Raw genomic sequence first — 17,007 nt, forward strand, 5'->3', positions numbered from 1 at the left:
GGGCAGGCGCGGAGGCCTGCGCGGCACCGGGCCGCGGCTGCGCCCTCCGTCGCTGTCAGCTCGGTGACCCTTCCCGGGACGGCGGGGCCTCGGTGTCCCTCACCCGCCCTGCCAAATAAAGCTCCATTCGCCAGCTCTGCTCGCCCCATGTGCTTCCTCCCCTGCCAAATAGTGAGCCCCCCCACCGGGCCTCTCTATGGCTGTTGGGGAAGGAGGGGCGCCTCTCCGGGGCCGCTCTGTCCGCCCGTACCATAGAGTGCGGCCGGAAGCGGTCGCGTAGCAACGCGCGCTTCCCTTCCCGCCCCGGGGAAGCTTCTGGGCGGGCGCGGTGCATTGTGGGGCGGGGCCTGTCTGAGACGGGGGCACCGCAGCGAGGAGCGCCGAGATGATGGTGAGTGCCATCCGCCGCCATCCTCGCCGCCGCCGCCACCCGCTGCCCGGGGGCGGCCTGCTCGGCCTCCGCTGCCCTCCAAGGGCCGTGTTTGGCGGGGTTGTGGCGGGGCCGGGGCGGGGATGGCGGAGGCCGCCGTGCCGCAGAGGCCTGCCGCCTCCCGGGGCGTGAGGGGGGCGAGTCGGGCCCCGGTTCCCGCCGGGCTCCTGAGGGCCGCCGGCCCGGCCGGGAGGGGTTGGGTGGGAGCGGAGCGTGCTGGGAGCTGTAGTCGCGCTCCCCGGTGGGTGGCGGTCGCGGAGTCCTGGACCGCGTCCTTCGCTCCGGCCCCTTGGCTGCGTCCCCCTCCGCCGCACCGCCCAGCTCCCCCCACCCCCGGCTCTGCGTCCCCTTCGGCTCCGGCGCTCCCCAGCTCTGGGCCCCGTCGCTGTCGCTCAGGAGCAGGCAGGCTGCGGCCCAAGGGCGGTGTGTCTGCCTCTGCCCCGATTTTCCCGGGGATGCCAGGGTTTGTTTTCCATTGAAATCTCTGCTATGGTGGATGTGGAAGAACTCGGTACGTTTTCTTCGACAAGATCCATACAGGACTTAGGGAGGCCTGGTTGTGATACCCACAGTCTGGTACTTGCACATCATACCCTCGGCCCCAGCCTTGACACTCTTTAGTGCAACAGTCGCAGTATAATTTTGCTCTGTGCCCGCAGGTGGCTGTTTAAAGCTGGCTGCCTCACAGACTTTGCCTGTGTTTGGACTTTGGTTGAACTTTGCCTGTAGGGCATGTTTGCTTTCCGAAACAGGCCGGTGCACTCTCAGAGCAGTGGGAAGCCCTTGTCATCTGTGGCCTGTGATATCCTCTGAGCTGTCTCCAGCTTGGTTTACTGGCAGGCAGGTGTGCCCATCTACCACGTACTCTCTGTGAAATCATCTTGCAGCAGTTGCCATCCTTGGGGCAGGTCGGACTCTGAGTTGAGGTGTGACAGGGAAAGGGCTGTTGTGCCTGTTCTGCTGAACATCTTGCTGGCACTATAATAAAAAATCACTGGTCTGGTTGCAGCACTTGTGTAATTCCCCGCTGTCTCACTCATTACTCTGTTTACTGTCTTCTCCAGTCTAGCATCAAAATCAGAACTTCACTGAACTAGGCTGTACGGAGGAAGCCCACTTCTGGGCACAGTTACAGTACGGTCCCAGAGCATCTACTGGAGGCAGCTGGGTGAATTCCAGTTACTCTGTGGGAGATGGAAAGCAGTTAGCTCGTGTGAAGGCGGAGGAATTTTAAGGAGGCTGAAGGTTTTGATCTCAGCCTTTTTTGCGTGGTGGTAGCTTGCTGTGTGAGGAGTTAGCTCCAGGTTGTCCACAGGCCGTTGGGATCGGAGTAACGGCTCTGCTGTGGGTTCTCTTTTCAGCCAACACCAGTTATCCTGCTGAAGGAGGGGACGGACACCTCGCAGGGGATCCCCCAGCTCGTCAGTAACATCAATGCCTGCCAGGTTATCGCGGAAGCCGTGCGCACTACGCTGGGACCTCGGGGCATGGACAAGCTCATTGTGGATGACCGGGGTAAGCGCTGGGCAGGGGCCTCTCACAGCTGTGTGGAAAAGTGGCTCGGAAACAATCTCGTAGTGCAGTGCACACTGGCAGTGTGTATATTTATTCATAACTTCATATCAGTTAAAACCAGCATTTGCAAATAGAATCACAGAATCGTTTTGGTTGGAAAGGACCTTTAAGATCATCAAGTCCAACCGTTAACCCAGCACTGCCAAGGCCACCACTAACCCATGTCCCTCAGCACCACATCTGCATGGCTTTTAAATTCCTTCAGGGATGGTGGCTCCACCACTGCCCTGGGCAGCCTCTTCCAGTGCTTGACAACCCCTTCGGGGAAGAAATTGTCCCTGATGTCCAATCTAACCCTCCCCTGGCACAACTTGAGGCCGTTTCCTCTCATTCCATCACTTGTTACCTGGGAGAAGAGACCAACCCCCCTCGCTACACCCTCCTTTCAGGCAGTTGTAGAGAGCGATCAGGTCTCCCCTCAGCTTCCTGTTCTCCACACTAACCCACCCCAGGTCCCTCAGCCGCTCCTCATCACACTTGTGCTCCAGACCCTTCACCAGCTCCGTTGCCCTTCTCTGGACTCGCTCCAGCACCTCAATGTCTGTCTTGTAGGGAGGGGCCCAAAACTGACCCCAGGATTCGAGGTGTGGCCTCACCAGTGCCGAGTACAGGGGGACGATCCCTGCCCTAGTCCTGCTGGCCACACTAGTGCTAATACAAGCCAGGATGCTGGTGGCCTTCTTGGCCACATATATGGCCATACATGCAGACGTCAACTTCCTCACCCCATACTACAATGAACTCTCACAATAGAGGTTCAGTTTCTGCCTAAATGTTCAGTTTAACACCTTGACTCTGGCCTCTGCTGTTGAAGAGAAGATAATTGTCTGACCTACCTGAGGAGCTCCCTGTTTGCTGCCTGCTAGCCTGAGTTAGGGCAGCTGTGTGGGTCTGTGTCGTGAGATTGGGTGGACCCAGGGTTAGTGGGACTAGATAGGAGGTGGTCTATACCAGAAAGAAGAAACAGTGTGTCTTGAACCTGGTCTTCATCTATCCCTGACCATCTCTAGTTATTAATTTCTTAAATCAGGCTCATAATATCTGTGGAATTACTCAGCACTTGGTTGTGGCTGAGTGTGAGGTCAGTGGGTGTCCCTGGGTTGACTTTTTTTGGTGTGATTTAGGGATGAGGCTTGCCCCCTGCTCTGAAAAGACTGTATGAAGTCACCAAACTAATGCATTTTTTGTATTGGTGTTACTGAAGGGTGGGATGGAAGCTCTTAATATTGTCTTTAAATAGTTTTTACAAAGAGGAACTGATACAGCTTTTATTAAAAAGGGTAATTGGATTTACCTAATAACTAATATGATTGATTTCTAGTGTCTTTCTTCACTTGAGTGTCAGACTAGAATATCTGTTTTTATCTGTCTGGGGAGGCTATTGAGAAGTAAGAGGGAAATTAATTTAAAGCTCCTGTTAATTGGTGTGAAGAGTTGTTCTGCACTCAGACTAAAGTCACTTAATCTGCTCCTAAAATGGACAAAAAAGATGCTGTTAATATGGAATGGGGGCTCCTGCTGAGACACCCTCTGTGAAACAGCTGCTCTGGGCTCCCCCTCTCCTTGGGGGTGACACCTTCGCTTTCCTTCTCATCCAGTTCACAGTTGTGTGTCTGGCTGTAGGAGTGTATTAAAATCTCATGGTGATCCCATCTCAGATCACCTAGGAGAAATAAAAAGCCAGTTGTTTTGCTGAAGAAAAATGACTTTTTAAGTGGAAAACTGGGATGAGAGCCTGTGGTTGTTTAGGTGTGACAGAGTTCACAGCGGTGCTGGATGAGGGCTTGATTGGGGAACACTAGTGTAATAACAGGTTGGGGACATGTTTGACCTGAAAGGTGAGCTGGTGAAGCACTGAGACTGGCTGGCCTGAAGTTACTGTTGCATTAACGTCTCCCTGAGGTCTGAAAAGCTCCCTTGGGTGTCGGGGTGGCCTTTCAGAGTGAGCAGGGCTTTACTCCCAGCTTGACTTCTTTTGTACATCCATCCTAGGCAAAGCCACTATCTCTAACGATGGTGCCACCATCCTGAAGCTCCTCGATGTTGTCCATCCGGCTGCAAAGACGTTGGTGGACATCGCCAAATCTCAAGATGCAGAGGTAGGAGGGTAGCATGGTGTGCAGGAGCGGGCTTGCTCCCATCAGGGTTTGTGTGGGCTTTGTGTTACTGGGTGGGAATTGCCCACAGAGTGCTGGCATTTATTCTGGTTTCGTTACTGACACTTTTGTGATAACTTTCAAATCTTTTACACCGTTTCAGCCAGATCTGATGGGTGGTTTGGAAACCTCAAAGGTACAAAGTTCATGTTTCATGAGCATAGGTGACTGAGAAAGGAGGCTTCATCCTCAAACGGGATGTAGTCTGAACTCAGCCCTTCTTAGTCACTAAAGAATCCAGCCACAAGTCTGTGAGCAGAGAAAACTCTGAAATCTGGTTTCCTCTGGAAGCCCTTGCGTGGTTTTGACGCCGCTGTCGCAGCGGCTCGGCAGCGTGTGGATGACACAGAGCGTTTCCTCTCTGTGCAGGTTGGTGACGGTACCACGTCTGTAACTCTGCTCGCTGCTGAGTTCCTGAAGCAAGTGAAGCCCTACGTGGAGGAAGGCCTCCATCCTCAAATCATTATCCGTGCCTTCCGCACGGCAACGCAGCTGGTAAGACAGCGCTGCTCGAGGCGAGGGAGGGCTCGGCTGCTGCTGCAGGGCCGAGGGGTGTGTTGGGCTTCACCAGAGCGTCTGGGGAGGGGAGTTCTGTGCCAGAGAGGGAAAATAACACCCTTCCAGGCAGAAGTCAGTGATGAATGGGCGTAGGGGGTGACAGCAGCGATCTCCGGCTGTCTTACTGCAAACATCAGCTGCCATCCGTCCCATTAAGCTGAATGTTCTCTGGAAGTTAACTCCTTCAGTAGCCTTTCGTTCCCCAGATCTGTATCTAGTGGAGTCCCTCAAGGGTCGGTACTGGGACCAGTACTATTCAATATATTCATTAATGACTTGGATGAGGGAATAGAGTGCACTGTCAGCAAGTTCGCTGATGACACCAAACTGGGAGGAGTGGCTGACACCCCAGCAGGCTGTTGCTGCCATTCAAAGAGACCTGGACAGGCTGGAGAGTTGGGCGGGGAGAAATTTAATGAACTATAACAAGGGCAAGTGTAGAGTCCTGCATCTGGGCAAGAACAACCCCATGTACCAGTACAAGTTGGGGGCAGAGCTGTTGGAGAGCAGCGTAGGGGAAAGGGACCTGGGGGTCCTAGTGGACAGCAGGATGACCATGAGCCAGCAGTGTGCCCTTGTGGCCAAGAAGGCCAATGGCATCCTGGGGTGTATTAGAAGGGGTGTGGTTAGCAGGTCGAGAGAGGTTCTCCTCCCCCTCTACTCTGCCCTGGTGAGGCCGCATCTGGAATATTGTGTCCAGTTCTGGGCCCCTCGGTTCAAGAAGGACAGGGAACTGCTAGAGAGAGTCCAGTGCAGAGCCACGAAGATGATTAAGGGGGTGGAACATCTCCCTTCTGAGGAGAGGCTGAGGGAGCTGGGTCTCTTTAGCTTGGAGAAGAGGAGACTGAGGGGTGACCTGATTAATGTTTATAAATATGTAAAGGGCAAGTGTCATGAGGATGGAGCCAGGCTCTTCTCAGTGACATCCCTTGACAGGACAAGGGGCAATGGGTGCAAGCTGGAACACAGGAGGTTCCACATAAATATGAGGAAAAACTTCTTTACGGTGAGGGTGACCGAACACTGGCACAGGCTGCCCAGAGAGGTTGTGGAGTCTCCTTCTCTGGAGACATTCAAAACGTGCCTGGACGCATTCCTGTGTGACATGATCCAGGTAATCCTGCTCCAGGGGGTTGGACTGGATGTTCTTTCGAGGTCCTGTCCAATCCCTGACATTCTGTGATTCTATGATCTCTGCTGAGAACAGCAGAGCAGCTCTGAACCTCTTCCCACTCCTGTATGCTGGTGTGTTTCTTAAAAAGTTACTGTGCTGGAAGGGGTGGAATAGCTTAAATGCTCGAAACGCCGGTGATGCTGAAGCAGGAAATAAAAGGTAACATAAAATACAAAGAGAAAAGTTGGAGATCTGATCAGCTTACGAGCATGAATCATTAATCCAGCTGCTGGCTTGTGTTTTGACAGGCTGTAAACAAGATCAAAGACATTGCTGTTACAGTGAAGAAAGAAGATAAAGAGTAAGTTTCCCTTACAGATGACCTGGTTGTGTCGCTGGGCTTCAGTGAGCTGGTGTGAGGGCGTCTCTGACTTCTGCTGTGGCCCTGGCTGAGGTCTCGAGGTTGGGCTGAACTGCTGTGGCCCCACACTGGGGTTATTCTTGAGGTTTTGGAGTTCCCTGCTTCTCTTGGAGTGCTGTGCTCTCACTTGGGCTGCAGTGAAGTAGGCCAGTGTCTTCCAGTGCACATGGAAGAAGCTAGGTACCAAAATAAGTGCCCTGATTTCTTTTTTTCCAGTGGTGGTGGAGGAGATGTGCAGCTTTTGCTGCAGTTGGTGGCAGTGTTAAATGCTGAGTGCTACTCTGAAAATCAGACCCCATTTGAGCTGTTGAGTACCTGCAGTTAGAGAGCTGATAGCAGTAAGGAAATGAGCCCTTCAAACGGGGCGAGAATACTAGAGTTCATTTTCTCCTTGCACTTTAAGCTTGGCTGCTTGGTCTGGCCTTACTAATACCTGCAGTAACATTTCAAGTTGAACTGTGTAACCATCTTAAACCGAAATGAGTTGTATCCTATCTACTCGTAATACCACAAGTCTTGTGAGGAGCAGCTGAGGGACCTGGGGGTGTTTAGCCTGGAGAAAAGGAGGCTGAGGGGAGACCTTATCGCTCTCTACAACTGCCTGAAAGGAGGGTGTAGCGAGGGGGGGTCGGTCTCTTCTCCCAAGTCACAATCATAGAATCATAGAGTGGTTTCGGTTGGAAGGGACCTTAAAGACCATCCAGTTCCAACCCCCTGCCACGGGCAGGGACATCTTGCACTAGACCAGGTTGCTCCAAGCCCCATCCAGCCTGGCCTTGAACACTGCCAGGGAGGGGGCAGCCACAGCTTCTCTGGGCAGCCTGGGACAGGGTCTCACCACCCTCACAGCAAAGAATTTCTTCCTAATATCATATCTCAATCTCCCCTCTTTCAGTTTAAAACTGTTCCCCCTCGTCCTGTCACTCCATGCCCTTGTAAAAAGCCCCTCTCCAGCTTTCCTGTAGCCCCTTCAGGCACTGGAAGGTGCTCTAAGGTCTCCCTGGAGCCTTCTCTTCTCCAGGCTGAACAGCCCCAGCTCTCTCAGCCTGTCTCCATAGCAGAGGGGCTCCAGCCCTCTGAGCATCTTCGTGGCCTCCTCTTGCTCTCTTCAACAGCTCCGTGTCCTCCTTCTGTTGGGGACCCAGAGCTGGACGCAGCACTGCAGGGGGGGTCTCCCGAGAGCGGAGCAGAGGGGCAGAATCCCCTCCCTCGCCCTGCTGGCCACGCTGCTGGGGATGCAGCCCAGGACATGGGTGGCTTTCTGGGCTGCCAGCGCACATTGCTGGCTCATGGTGAGCTTCTCGTCACCCATCACCCCCAAGTCCTTCTCCTCAGGGCTGCTCTCAATCCATTCTCCGCCCAGCCTGTGTTTGTGCTTGGGATTGCCCCAGCCCACGTACAGGACCTTGCACTTGGCCTTGTTGAACTTCATGCAGTTTGCACAGGCCCAGCTCTCCAGCCTGTCCAGGTCCCTCTGGATGCCATCCCTTCCCTCCAGCGTGTCACCACACCGCACAGCTCGGTGTCATCCCCAAACTTGCTGAGGGCGCATCAATCCCACTGTCCATGTCGCCGACAAAGATGTTAAACAGGACCGGTCCCAATCCCGACCCCTGAGGAACACCACTCGTCACTGGTGTCCACTGGGACATTGAGCCGTTGACTCTAACTCTTTGAGTGTGACCATCCAGCCAATTCTTTATCCACCGAGTGGTCTATCCATCAAGTCCATGTCTCTCCAATTTAGAGACAAGGATGTCGTGCAGGACAGTGTCAAATGCTTTGCACAAGTCCAGGTAGATGACATCAGTTGCTCTTCCCCTATCCACACAGCGCTGTAACCAACACAAGCGATAGGACAAGAGGAAACGGCCTCAAGTTGTGCCAGGGCAGGTTTAGATTGGAGATCAGGAACAATTTCTTCACAGAAAGGGTTGTCAAGCACTGGAACAGGCTGCCCAGGGCAATGGTGGAGTCCCCATCCCTGGGGGGGTTTAAAAGCCATGTAGATGTGGTGCTGAGGGACATGGGTTAGTGGTGGGCTCGGCAGTGCTGGGTTAATGGTTGGACTTGATCTTAAAGGTCCTTCCCAACCCAAACGATTCTGTGATTGTATGATTCTACTGTCCTGTGATGTAAAATACAATCGTACTTTGACAGTCTGGGCTTTGACATCTGTGTGCCTTGCTTCCCCTGTCGATAGGAGGGAGCTGATCGTTGCCTCTGTCAGACTGGATTCATCACACCATGCACAATGTTTAACGAGCCAGTGAAAAGAATCTGCAAGGGAATAAGACCTTGTTTTTTTAATTTCTTTCTTGCAGTGAGCAGAGAAGCCTGCTGGAGAAGTGTGCAGCCACAGCCCTGAGCTCTAAGCTGATCTCCCAGAGCAAGGAGTTTTTCTCCAAGATGGTTGTAGATGCTGTCATGATGTTAGACGACTTGTTACAACTCAAAATGATTGGAATAAAGAAGGTGCAAGGAGGTGCTCTGGAGGTAAGTTCTGTCAGACCCTGTCCTGGAAGGATGGGAGATGGTGATCACAGCTCCTTTGATGGGTTGACTCTAGCAGAAATGCAGCCCAGCTTGATAATGCCTGTTTGGGGATTAGCAAAGCGAAACAAAGCTGTTTTGGTGAGGAAGAAGCTTAGTGAGTAGGGCTGGATTTCTTCTCTGTAGGTAGAGAATCTGGTTTTTTTGAGCCAAATACACTCTTACCTCACTGCCCTCTGCAGCAGATGTTGTTACTCATACAAATTCCATTTATAGCTCTGCAAATAATGACTTTTTATGCCCGGCTCTCTCCTGCCTGTATCCCGGGTAAGTTTGCCCTGTTGCTTGGGACCCTTCTGCTGACAAGTAAAGCCCACCACAGTCTCCGTGAATTATTATTCTGTGGCTCTTATTGTCTGTAATCACTCTGCATGAGTGTTTTCATTGAGAAGAGGCATAATTACGCCATTATCTTGCCCAGACAACTAATTTAGTGAATTAGGAACGTTTCAGCATCTGTTTTTGTGGTGTCTGGGCCTGCTGGCATTCTGAGGCTTGCAGAAATTGGTCTCCTGGGGAGGGTGGTGTCTCCCGTTCTGGATAAAAGCAGCTCTCCCTACTCTGTATTGTTTGGCCCTTGTATTCTGTCAGACTTTGGAGACCTGTACGAGGATGGGCAAATAGTTTAGCACGCTGATCTTCAGGGTTGGCTTGTGAGAGATCCTGGGTCACCTCACCCTGTCTGCTAGAGCAGGGAAAGTCTGTGCTTGTCTTAGCTTAGGAGGGACAGGGACCCTCTGGGCTTCAGTGGCTGGGCAGAGGCAGGTCTGCAGTGCGTGGTTAGATACTCCCGGGGTAGGAGGCTTAGCTGCTGGTTTCTCTCCCAGCTGTGAAGTCAAGAAGTTCACTTCAGGGGAGTGTTGGGCAGGGCAGTCCTGCTAAAAACAATCTTGGAGGTGGAGATGGAGCTTGGAAAAACAAACCAGCGCAATAAAAAAACCCCAGAGTGTGGGGCTGTGGATGAGAAGTATCCATCTTCAAAAGGTAGAAATGGGAAAGACATCAGAGAGAGAACAGATTGTTCCATCCCTTGATCTTCAGATTGTGTGTAGCATCTTTCTCTGCGGTGTCTTGAGGGGTAGAAAGGAAGTGATGGCAACTGGTTTTGTGAACAGAGAGAGGAATATATTTGCTGCTTGTTTTCTTTAAAAGTGGGTTAATCAAAGGAGACCTGTTGGTGAGCGCTTTGTAAATGAGGACTGTGAAAGCAGGGAGTCTCCTGTGGGAGTTATTAACCCTGTTGAGAAAACCTTGGGAGGCTGAGCCTAACACAGATCCATGTCTTCAAGGACTCTCAGCTGGTGGCCGGAGTTGCCTTCAAGAAGACGTTCTCTTATGCTGGGTTTGAAATGCAACCCAAGAAGTATCAGTCTCCCAAGATCGCCTTGCTGAACGTGGAGCTGGAGCTGAAAGCCGAGAAGGACAACGCCGAAGTCCGGGTAAACACGGTGGAGGTAAGAGCCAAAAGGGGAGCCTGTCCCGCTTCCTCATGCCCACAAGATGTGGTGGGATAAATGGGAGTGCCTTCTGCACGTCCTTCTCCTCCTGAAACTGGTGGGTTGTGCAGAGAAGGGTATGGCAGACTTTGAATTACAGTATAATCCCTTCTTTCTCCTTGTGCTCTCTCTTGAGCTGTCGCTGCCTCTCTTGTCAGTTCATCCAGCCCCTTTATCGACTCTGTTGTGCTGCTGGAAGGATTTGAACAGACCCATGTCCTAGAATGTGACCTAGAATCACCTCTGAGTCTTGGAAAGCAGTTGGCTGCCAGGGCTGCACAGAGCAGCGTCATTGCTGGCTTTATTTCCCTTTGCAGGCACTGGGGGATGGCGTTTGCAGCCCTCTGTAACGTGAGCGCTTGTCCCTTTCTCTCTCGTCCCTCCTAGGATTACCAGGCCATTGTGGATGCTGAGTGGAACATCTTGTATGACAAACTAGACAAAATCCACAAGTCAGGAGCCAAGGTCGTCCTGTCCAAACTTCCTATCGGCGATGTGGCTACTCAGTACTTTGCGGACAGAGACATGTTTTGTGCTGGCCGTGTCCAGGAAGAAGATCTCAAGCGAACTATGATGGTGAGCTGCCTTGTTTCAGAATAAAGACTTTTGATTTAGTTCCAACAGGTCATTCCTGTCGGTTCTGGGACCAGCACTATTCAATATATTCATTAATGACTTGGATGAGGGATTAGAGTGCACTGTCAGCAAGTTCGCTGATGACACCAAACTGGGAGGAGTGGCTGACACAACGGAAGGCTGCGCAGCCATTCAGAAAGACCTGGACAGGCTGGAGAGTTGGGCGGGGAGAAATTTAATGAACTATAACAAGGGCAAGTGTAGAGTCCTGCATCTGGGCAAGAACAACCCCATGTACCAGTACAAGTTGGGGACAGACCTGTTGGAGACCAGCGTAGGGGAAAGGGACCTGGGGGTCCTAGTGGACAGCAGGATGACCATGAGCCAGCAGTGTGCCCTTGTGGCCAAGAAGGCCAATGGCATCCTGGGGTGTATTAGAAGGGGTGTGGTCAGCAGGTCAAGAGAGGTTCTTCTCCCCCTCTCCTCTGCCCTGGTGAGGCCGCATCTGGAATATTGTGTCCAGTTCTGGGCCCCTCAGTTCAAGAAGGACAGGGAACTGCTAGAGAGAGTCCAGCGCAGAGCCACGAAGATGATTAAGGGAGTGGAACATCTCCCTTCTGAGGAGAGGCTGAGGGAGCTGGGTCTCTTTAGCTTGGAGAAGAGGAGACTGAGGGGTGACCTCATTAATGTTTATAAATATGTAAAGGGCAAGTGTCAAGAGGATGGAGCCAGGCTCTTCTCAGTGACATCCCTTGACAGGACAAGGGGCAATGGGTGCAAGCTGGAACACAGGAGGTTCCACTTAAATTTGAGGAAAAACTTCTTTACGGTGAGGGTGACTGAACACTGGCACAGGCTGCCCAGAGAGGGTGTGGAGTCTCCTTCTCTGGAGACATTCAAAACGTGCCTGGACGCGTTCCTGTGTGATATGGTCTAGGCAATCCTGCCCCGGCAGGGGATTGGACTAGATGATCTTTTGAGGTCCCTTCCAATCCCTGACATTCTGTGATTCTGTGATTCTGTGATTCTGTGATTCTGTGATTCCCAAAACAGGGCAGCAATCGATGGCTGAACACACTGTTCCTTAGAAAGATTTAAAATGAAAATCGTATAATTTTTTGCCACTGTGGTTATTGGGTAAAGTTGCCATATACTGACAAAGCTGTTCCTTGATGGAATCAACATTTGGACATTAGGAAGCATTTCTTCTCAGCAAGGGTCATTAGCCATTGAAAGGGGCTGCCCAGGGAGGTGGTGGAGTCACCATCTCTGGAGGGGTTGAAGAAAAGCCCGGACATGGCCCGTAGTGCCCTGGTCTAGTTGATATGGTGGTGTCAGGGCAATGGTTGGACTCGGTGGTCCCAGAGGGCTCTTCCAACCTGATTGATTCTGTGATTCTGTGAACAGTCACACACTAATTACATCTGCACTGCTTTTTGTTTCTCTGATGTTGTTTAAATATATTATAATCTGTGCATTACATCGGTGGAGGTTTATTTTCCCATGTTCTTGCCTGTTCCGTCGTGAGTGGTTTTCTCTAAGCTGTCTTTGTGTAGTTGCTGGACTCCAGAGCCTGTGAGTCAGCACTTAGAAGAAACATAACCTTATTTTGCTGTCGAGGATTATTTCTGGTGTTGGTAGCCTGCCTGGATGCATGAGATGGGAGGAAAGCAGAAGGGTTTTTTCCTCAATCCGGCCTGCAGGGTGGTTTTGCATCGGCTGAAAGGCTGGGCTGTCTCTGAAGAGTGGAAGCCCACTGGGCAAATTTGTTTGTCAGCGTTGGTAATGCCACCCTTTATCTCCTCTCCGTGCAGGCCTGCGGCGGGTCCATCCAGACCAGTGTCAACGCCCTGTCGGATGATGTTCTGGGCCGATGTGAACTCTTCGAGGAGACTCAGATTGGAGGAGAGAGGTAAGGACACCAGTGGGGAACATGTAGTCCTGCGTAACCACTCTCATCTTAGGCTGAAAAGTCTGAGCGTTGCCAGGTTTGAGCATCTCTCAAGGTGATGGTGTGAAAACACAGTTGTATTGTTGCTGCTTTCTATGAGGCTGAGGGGGCAGGAGGAAGCTTTTCTCTAAATCTTAGCTCTTTTATATGCTTTTTAAAATAAACCTTTGTTCCCCAATGCCATGTAGAAGGCATGGTGGTATTCTTTCATTCATAACTTAAAGCAACACCCTTTGGGGTTGATGTGGCACTCATATCCCGTGGTGCCACTTCACTATCAGCGCAAATGAAGCTGGGTTCTTCCTTTTGCTAGAGGAGAAATCCTCTTTGGGGCTGCCTGCTAACATCTGCTGTGTTCCTGCCACGTGGAAATGAGAGCACCGGTTTGGCACAAAGCCCTAGCAAGAGGAAGAGAGTGGATTTTCCTGGGTCGGCTTGAATTTCACTTGAATATTGCCTGGCTCTGCTCCTTCTTAGCTCAAGATCTGATAGGCGCTGTGTAGGGTGCAATGGCTTCAGTCCTGCATCTGCCTTGTAAAGAACTTCTCTGTTCCTGTCCTGTCGTATCGGTGCAAAGCCTGTTCAGCCACAGCACTGCTTCTCCATCACCTTAACCCGTCTTGTGCCATCGCAGGTATAACTTCTTCACAGGCTGCCCGAAGGCAAAGACTTGCACGATAATCCTGCGAGGGGGAGCAGAGCAGTTCATGGAAGAGACGGAACGGTCCCTGCACGATGCCATCATGATAGTCAGGAGAGCAATCAAGGTAAGGACCAGCAGAGATAACCTCCCTGCTGGGTTGGCGTTGGGGTTGTTGGCCAAGAAGGCCACCAGCATCCTGGCTTGTATCAGCAATACTGTGACCAGCAGGACTAGGGCAGGGATTGTCCCTCTGTGCTCAGCACTGGTGAGGCCGCACCTCGAATCCTGGGTGCAGTTTTGGGCCCCTCACTACAGGAAAGACCTTGAGGTGCTGGAGCGAGTCCAGAGAAGGGCAACAGAGCTGGTGAAGGTCTGGAGCACAAGTGTGATGAGGAGCAGCTGAGGGACCTGGGGGGGTTTAGTGTGGAGAAAAGGAGGCTGAGGGGAGACCTTCTTGCTCTCTACAACTGCCTGACAGGAGAGTGTAGCAAGGGGGGCGTTGGTCTCTTCTCTCATGTAACAAGTGACAGGACGAGAGGAAACAGCCTCAAGTTGTGCCAGGGGAGGTTTAGATTGGAGATCAGGGACAATGTCTTCCCCGAAAGGGTTGTCAAGAGTTGGCACAGGCTGCCCAGGGCAGTGGTGGAGTCCCCATCCCTGGAGGGATTTAAAAGCCGTGTAGATGTGGTGCTGAGGGACATGGGTTAGTGGTGGGCTTGGCAGTGCTGGGGTAACGGTTGGACTCCTTTCCAACCAAAACGATTCTATGATGGAACCTGGCCCAGCTGTAGCTCTTTCTAGAAACCTTTTCACACCCCAGCATTGGGCTGAGGTCTCCTGGGAGAGAGCGGGAGCTCTCAGCTGGTGCAGTGGAGTGTGCAGATGGGCAGTGTCTGATCGATCCACTCCAGTGGCCAAAGCAGCATTGCCTCTGCAGTGTCACCAGCTGCTTTTCAGGCACACCTGGTTTTTGCCTTCTTCTCAGTACAGCTGTAACCCATGTGTGCTGGGTTGTGTGTCCTGGGAACACCCCCATCCTAAAGAGAACACCCTCTTCTGCGTGTGTCGGGTAGATCTTCATAGATTTAAATACCAGGATTGATTACACGTGCATGTCAGTGCCTGCTAAAGGCGTTTGTTCCCTCCCTTGGTCACCAGTGTGAGGGGGTGAGTGTCCCCTCGCTGCGAAGCTCAGCTGGGAGCACCAAGAGCAGTCTGAGGCACGTGTGGGTGCAAGCTCAGCTCGTGGAGTTGCTGGTCCCATGTGGTAGGTGCTGCCTAACTGCAGCGTTTCTGGGTTCTCCGCAATAACGTGTTAACGTGGTGGTTTCTGGTTAACACCAGCTTTGAGGCTGAGTGCCCTGAGGGGATGGGAAGAAGCATGTCGAGATTTTTAGAGCTGTTTTGCTTTTTAGCAAGAACATCCTGATCTCCCTGCTGAAACAAATAGGGAGTGAAGAAACAGCAGAACTCGGCTGCAAATAATCTTGAATTTTGAATGATTTACACAAGTGAGGGAAACTTGCCCAGCACAAGGGGGCTGTGGTCTGCCATCCCTCCCCTGGGACACCATCCCCAAACCGCCCCTTTATCTTCTGCACAGCTGCAAACAGCTGCTCTAGCTGCCACGGGAGGTTCTTGGCCTGTTTCCGACTCTCCCAGCAAAGCTGGCAGGCGCTCCCAGGGATGGCAGCAGCCCGGGCTGCGGGTTCCCCTGGTCCCGGTGTGTCTGCGTCACCCTGACGTGCAGGGCTCGCAGGGAAGGAGGTTTCCCTGCTCTCCTGCTTGGAACGGGAGTGAGAGTTTCCCCTTTTCTTTCAGAACGACTCGGTTGTCGCCGGCGGTGGCGCGATAGAGATGGAGCTTTCCAAATACCTCCGGGACTATTCCAGGACCATTCCAGGCAAGCAGCAGCTCCTGATCGGTGCTTACGCTAAAGCCCTCGAGATCATTCCCCGCCAGCTCTGCGACAACGCTGGCTTTGATGCCACCAACATACTGAACAAGCTCCGAGCCAAGCACGCGCAGGTGGGTGCCCACCTTCGAACTGGTGGAGAGAACAGGTCGCGTTGGTGATTTCTTTCTTTCTTTTTTTTCTTTCTTTTCTTGAGCCTGACGGATTTCTCAGGAGGGAGGGTTCTCTGTTAAACATTAAGAGTACAGAAGCTGGCTGAGCCGTGTGTTTCTCAGAGGAGCTGCAGGCCGAAGGTCCTGATGGCCTGTGATCCTTTCAGATCTTGTGGAGCACGTGTGTGCACGTGCAGTCCAAGTTTGGGCACTTAGAGGTTGCCCCTCGGCTTCTCTGGGAAGCAGCAGCTGCTTTGTGGGGTCGCTCCCACCGTGTTTCATAGAATCACAGACTGGTTTGGGTTGGAAGGGACCTTAAAGATCATCTAGTTCCAACCCCGCTGCCACGGGCAGGGACACCTTCCACCAGCCCAGGTTGCTCCCAGCCCTATCCAACCTGGCCTTGAACACTGCCAGGGAGGGGGCAGCCACAGCTCCTCTGGGCAACCTGGGCCAGGGTCTCACCCCCCATCATCCTGCTGATGACTGCGGGGTTAGGGGGAATGCCCCGAAATGGGCGGCTGGATCTTGGGCTGCAAAAACTGGGGCTGTGGGTGGGGGAGTGAGGCAGTGGAGATGTGGGAGTCCGTCCTGTGAGGCTCCTAAATATTAATTCCCCTAAATATTCTTCCTTCATACAGCAAGGTCTGCGCTCTGCCTCTCCCTGATGGTTTGTGTGTGTGTCTGCTTCCCGCAGCACCGGCCCCAAATCCTGCCTGGCCCAATAACAAGCCCCTCTCCCCTCCTCTCTCCCACCAGGGAGGCACGTGGTACGGGGTGGACGTGAACAACGAGGACATCGCCGATAACTTCGAGGCCTGCGTGTGGGAGCCGGCCATCGTGCGCATCAACGCGCTGACGGCGGCCTCCGAGGCCGCCTGCCTCATCGTCTCCGTGGACGAAACCATCAAGAACCCCCGGTCCACCGTGGACGCTGCGCCCAGCGGCCGGGGCCGGGGCCGAGGCAGACCCCACAACCACTGAGCCCCAGCTCGTGTTTAATTAGAGCCAAATCTTGGCCTCGGCAGCCTCCCACGAGCTGCCCTGCCCCAACGTTTCCTCCACAGCACTGATCCCCCGAGGCTCGCCTCGTCCTTCCGCTCGGAGGCGGCGCGGAGCGGAGCCCTCTCCAACGCTGGCAGGTAGCGCAGCGCCTGGGGTTTGTTCCTATTTATACTTTTTTTGTTTGTTTCTCCTTTCTGCTGGGGGTTTTGAACCCAGACTCGAACACAATAAAAAGATGACTTTGTTTCAGTGACAAACTGTTCCTCTGTTCTCTGTTGCTTCCTTCCGCAGGGTGGTAGCTTGAGGTTAGAGTTAAAAAGTTTAACCTTTTAAACTGTTTTTTTTTGCCCCATTTCAAAGCAGGCGCTGTGCTGGGAAGCAGATCTGGCTCCCAGTGTGCCCCAGTTCCCTGTGCTTCTGACAGATGGCCTCTGCTCGTTCCCTCTTGGAGCTGGGTGCTGC

At 52.7% G+C, this 17,007-nt stretch overlaps 1 protein-coding gene across 1 annotated transcript; it reads left to right on the forward strand.

Annotated features, from left to right (window-relative positions):
• Window positions 1–286: 286 nt before the first annotated feature.
• Window positions 287–16,614, forward strand: CCT7 (chaperonin containing TCP1 subunit 7). Its single transcript, XM_068403810.1, has 12 exons — window positions 287–391; window positions 1,792–1,945; window positions 3,998–4,104; window positions 4,531–4,656; window positions 6,142–6,194; window positions 8,579–8,750; window positions 10,097–10,261; window positions 10,691–10,879; window positions 12,694–12,791; window positions 13,465–13,597; window positions 15,295–15,501; window positions 16,300–16,614. Exons 1-12 carry the CDS (start codon window positions 386–388, stop codon window positions 16,522–16,524), a joined length of 1,635 nt encoding a protein of 544 aa, XP_068259911.1. The 5' UTR covers window positions 287–385; the 3' UTR covers window positions 16,525–16,614.
• The last annotated feature ends 393 nt before the right edge of the window (window positions 16,615–17,007 follow it).

Source organism: Nyctibius grandis, chromosome 6 (assembly GCF_013368605.1).
Source record: "Nyctibius grandis isolate bNycGra1 chromosome 6, bNycGra1.pri, whole genome shotgun sequence".
Lineage (NCBI taxonomy): Eukaryota > Metazoa > Chordata > Aves > Nyctibiiformes > Nyctibiidae > Nyctibius > Nyctibius grandis.